Consider the following 4,299-nt stretch of genomic DNA (forward strand, 5'->3'; position numbering starts at 1 on the left):
TGTTTTCCTAAATGTTTTTTTTTTCTGTGTATGTATGCTAAAAAGCATACACACTGCTGAGATAGGATTGCTTCTTTGCAAACAGGCTTCTTGGCTGCAGAGATTACCTGCTCCTACCCAGGCCCTCTGCCCCTCCACTCCCTGGGGAGGAGTGAGGAGGGGCATGTTCAGGGTGTTCTAGCAGGACTGGGCACCACTTGTTCTTCGGTTAGTAGTGTTAACGTTTATATTCATAATCCAAGATTTTTGAATTCTTCACTATGTGTTAAGGGCCTTTTATTTTCTTGCATTAATATGATAATCGGGACCCATTGCTCTGTGTAATTCTGTGCCTATATCTTAAGCCAAAATATAAATAATGCTATAAAATAATAAGACGATTTTAAAAAGCACCAAATATGCCATATTTACCTATCAAAGTCTTCTCTTAAGGAGGTGATATTCTATTGATATAGTCTGTCATTAAAACATTTTCGAAGCTTTTGGAATTTCATTTAGAATCATTTTGTGGATTATGTGAGTAAACCAGTCTTGTTACCTTTTGGTCAACTCTTATAATCAAGCTCAAAGCTCAGAGTTAGGAAGCTGATTCTCATGACTTACCCTGCAGTTACTCTCTGTCTCCCTGACCAGGCTCCTTCTCTAACAAGTTTCTGTCACTACTGATGTTGCTTCGCCGACTTTGGGACTCCACAGTGAGCCACTTCTTTGCCCTGCCCTTCAGAAAGAGCCTCCTGGCTGCCTTGATCCTCTGCCTCTTGGTGGTGAGGTTTGATCCAGGTGAGTGATGAATCCTGCCTTTCCTCCGGCCCTTCCTGGGGAAGGGGCAGTTGACAAGGGATGGGCAGGCGGGAGCCCTCTTGGGGATAGAGGTACCTCCTGTGCCATTTCTCCCTGAGTCTCTTCTACAGTGGGGGATTGCTGTATGTGAGCGAGAGCTGGCCCCACCCCACACAGGAGAGAGACTAGTTCTGGAGTCCATGAGAGCAGTCTGGAGGAAAACCACTCTACCCTGCTGACCCTTGAATTGAGAGTTATTGTCACCTACTTTATCCAGCGATGAACTCTGAATAGAAACTCAAGAGTTAAAAAAAAAAAATCTTCATCATAATGTCTAAAAAATTGTGTTGATTTAAAACATTAAATTATAAGTAAAATAGATAAACATTTCAGAAAATATGGAAAATAGGAATAAGTATTTATTCCTAGGAAGAAAACAAATCACCTGTAAGTCTGCTATTATAATGGTTATGCTTTCAGCCTTTTTCTAAATATGGAGATACATGGATATAATTTTGCATGTCTTATTCTTCAGAACATGGCTTTAATGCCTAAATAATACTCCATTTTATAGAAACGTCCCTTAATTTATTTCAGCGAACTCCCATTGCTGAACATTCTGATTATTTCTCATTCTATTTTCTGCAGTGCTGTGAAGCAGACATGAGCTCCCTAAATGCTATTTGGGAGCAGCCCCGATTATTTCCTGAGGATTAATTTCTCAGACTGTAAGCACTGGGCCAAAGGATAGGGGCTCATTCTTTTATATTGTTTTTGTGTGTTACTCTATGTAAATTATCATCTAATCTCTACTTGTGAATTTAAACTTAGAGTAGAATTATATAATTTTCAAAACTGAAAGGAAAGCTGGAAGCTCTTATTCTAGTCTCTTTATTTTCTTTTTCTTTCTTTTCTGGTTGGGAAGCCTGAGAACCACAGAGAAAAGTGACTAGCCCAAGATCTCGATTTAATCTTTAGATTTTAGTCTTCCCCATTTTTCCTTTCTCTTATTTAGTGAGCTTTTTTTGTATAGCTCAGAGTTGTCCTTTTAACCCCTTTGCTGAATACTGAGCAGGGATTTCCTCTGAATAGCTCTGTTTGCTGTAAGAAAGAGTCATTAGTTAGCCCTCAGGTAAGTTAAGGATACTTTGTATTCATTCATGACTGCCCTCTGACTTTATAATTTCTTCCAGAGATTTGATAAAAATTTAGAAAAATTTTTATGGTTCTTAATAGGTTCTTATAAACCCTGGCCCCCTAAGTGCGGATGACAAGGGACCATTAGATCTTGCCATTCGCAAGGCTGATCAGAGCTTCTTTAGAAGTGCTCTGGCAGACGGTCCTGAACCTCTGTCAGTCTTGACTCATTGCAGTGGTGGTGCTGTGGGAAAGAACCCATGAATAGGCCGCAATTATAACTTGGTAGAAAGGATATACAGACGGTAGTCTGTCAGTAGCTTTCTTTAAAAAATAAAATTTCCTTTTTAAGAAAAAAAAATTCAGTTAAAAAATTAGTAATTTAAATAATGAAAAACAAACCAACTCAGCTCTAATGCCAAAGAGGTAAATTTTACTTTATTTCAGTATAATTAACTTAAAATAGGTAATACAGTCACATAGCTTCAAATTTAAAAGGTACAAAAATGAATGTAGTGAAAAATCAGTTCCCAAATTTATCTCCCCAGAGGCAGCCACTGTTAGCAGTTTTTTAGTATATCCAAAAGATTAAAACTAATAAATTTGGATCTTTTTCTCAGCAAATTTAAGATCATTGTAATCCGGGTGAAGACAGGGTATTTCAGAGACTATGTCCTCGAGAAATTGAAATTCTTTATTGTGGAGAAGGTGAGGAGGAGCAAATAACATTAAACTTCAAAATATGCTTCAAAAACTCCTGCATACTCCCAAGGTGGTAGAGTTTTAAAGGGGTGGGAGGTGGGGCTGAGTGAAGAGGAGGGAAGTGAAGGAAGGTACATTGACAGTAGTCTTTTCTTTTCCCTGCAGCTTCTCCTTCTTCACTGCCCATCCTCTGCAAGCTGGCTCAGATTTTCCACTGGATCCGGGAGGCCATGTTTTCCTCCTTCTACCAGCTCCCCATCCATGACTGAGTGGCCTTCCTCATTCACTTCAGCCTCTCTTCTCCCCATGGCAGAGTAACTCATCCATGGTAGCCAATTTCCTGTTGCTGGCTGGACCCCTACAGGAGTTGGGCCAGCCTAATTCTCAAAGAGCTGATGCTGTCATATGAACTGTGTCTTGCTGCCTGAATGCTCTCTCCTTTGCACCCACTTTAGCTGGTGTTGGTAGGTCATATGGAAACAAAGATGGGCCACAGGGCACAAGTCCTCTAGACCAGTCCTCCGTTGTACCCAGAGGACCCTCGTAAAGGAAGAGTTTGGGGATGGAGAATGAGACCATGAAACATTCCATCTTTTTGGCAAAGGCAAGGGGTTAATTTTCAGGTTGGTATTGATGAAGTTGGACGTTTAGAAAAATCTCTATGAAGTGATCCTTGGCCTTTTACTTTCTGGAAAAACTTACCTCTAAAAATCACCCCCTGGGGCAGGCCTTTAATTAGGCAGAGTGCGATCTGAGAGGGCCTCTTTTTTCTCTTATGCTCCTCTCCACAGATCTGTTGTTTATCATACGCCATTCCCATGGTTTTGCAATGGACTTGGAGACGCTTAGGCCTGCTGTATGTTCAGACCAGAGCATGGCTTTCAGAACCACCCAAGTGACTACTGAAAATAAAGTGAGGCTGCTCCATTCTTACTGGGTAAAGTGATCTTGCTTGGTGCTGCTTGGGCTTCAGCTCAATTTTCCAGGTTGTCAGTGGCCAAGCCCTGCCCTGTTAAACTGAGTATCACTTCACTCTCTTTCCAAAAAAAACCTGTTAAACAGTCTCACTTCACTCCCTTTCCCTCCTGTCAACCCCCTCCCCGCTCTCCTGCAGTAGTATTTTTGTACTTTGTCCAATGGCTGTTTCACCAGATTCTGCCTGTATCTTTGCCTCCTTGGTACGCACCGTTGCTGGTTCCCCCTCTCTATGTCCTGTTGCTCTGATTATAGTCTATTTGTATAATGCACAAGTTTTTTTGTTTATGTGGCCTCGAAAAGTAGGACAGCCTCAGAGACTGATAAGCTGAATTGAGTAATCAGGGGAGCTGGAAGGGATGGCAGAGGGGACTGGGTGGAGAGGAGACATGGGTTTTGAAGGCAGTAAATAGTTTTATTCATTGTTAGGGAGTGGAGGCATGGAGCCTTAGAAATTTACCACCTGAAATGTTTCAGTGTTTTTTTGTCACTGGCCACAAGAATCTTACATGTTTCCATGCAAATAAATATAAAATACTATGCTTTCAGGATTGTGAAAGGCTTCCAGCAGGGGCCAGGCTTTCTGCAGCTGAAGGCCAAGCAAACTACCCCTTTCTGAAACCTCAGTGCTCATGCCAAAAGCATAGACAGTGTCGTTAGCTTTTCCTTGGTAGATTTTCCAGAGTTGTAAGTCAACAAATTTTC

At 41.2% G+C, this 4,299-nt stretch overlaps 1 protein-coding gene across 2 annotated transcripts in view; it reads left to right on the forward strand.

Annotated features, from left to right (window-relative positions):
• Window positions 1-3,655, forward strand: part of PEX26 (peroxisomal biogenesis factor 26) — a 7,419-nt gene extending 3,764 nt beyond the window's left edge. For both annotated transcript variants that reach the window (XM_006923914.3, XM_006923913.3), the window contains exons 5-6: window positions 634-780; window positions 2,785-3,655. In XM_006923914.3, the coding sequence (XP_006923976.1) occupies window positions 634-780; window positions 2,785-2,888 (251 nt within the window). In that variant the 3' untranslated portion in view covers window positions 2,889-3,655. The remainder of the gene's footprint in view (window positions 1-633; window positions 781-2,784) is intronic.
• Window positions 3,656-4,299: the final 644 nt, after the last annotated feature.

The sequence above is a fragment of the Pteropus alecto genome, unplaced genomic scaffold (genome assembly GCF_000325575.1).
Source record: "Pteropus alecto unplaced genomic scaffold, ASM32557v1 scaffold76, whole genome shotgun sequence".
Classification (NCBI taxonomy): domain Eukaryota; kingdom Metazoa; phylum Chordata; class Mammalia; order Chiroptera; family Pteropodidae; genus Pteropus; species Pteropus alecto.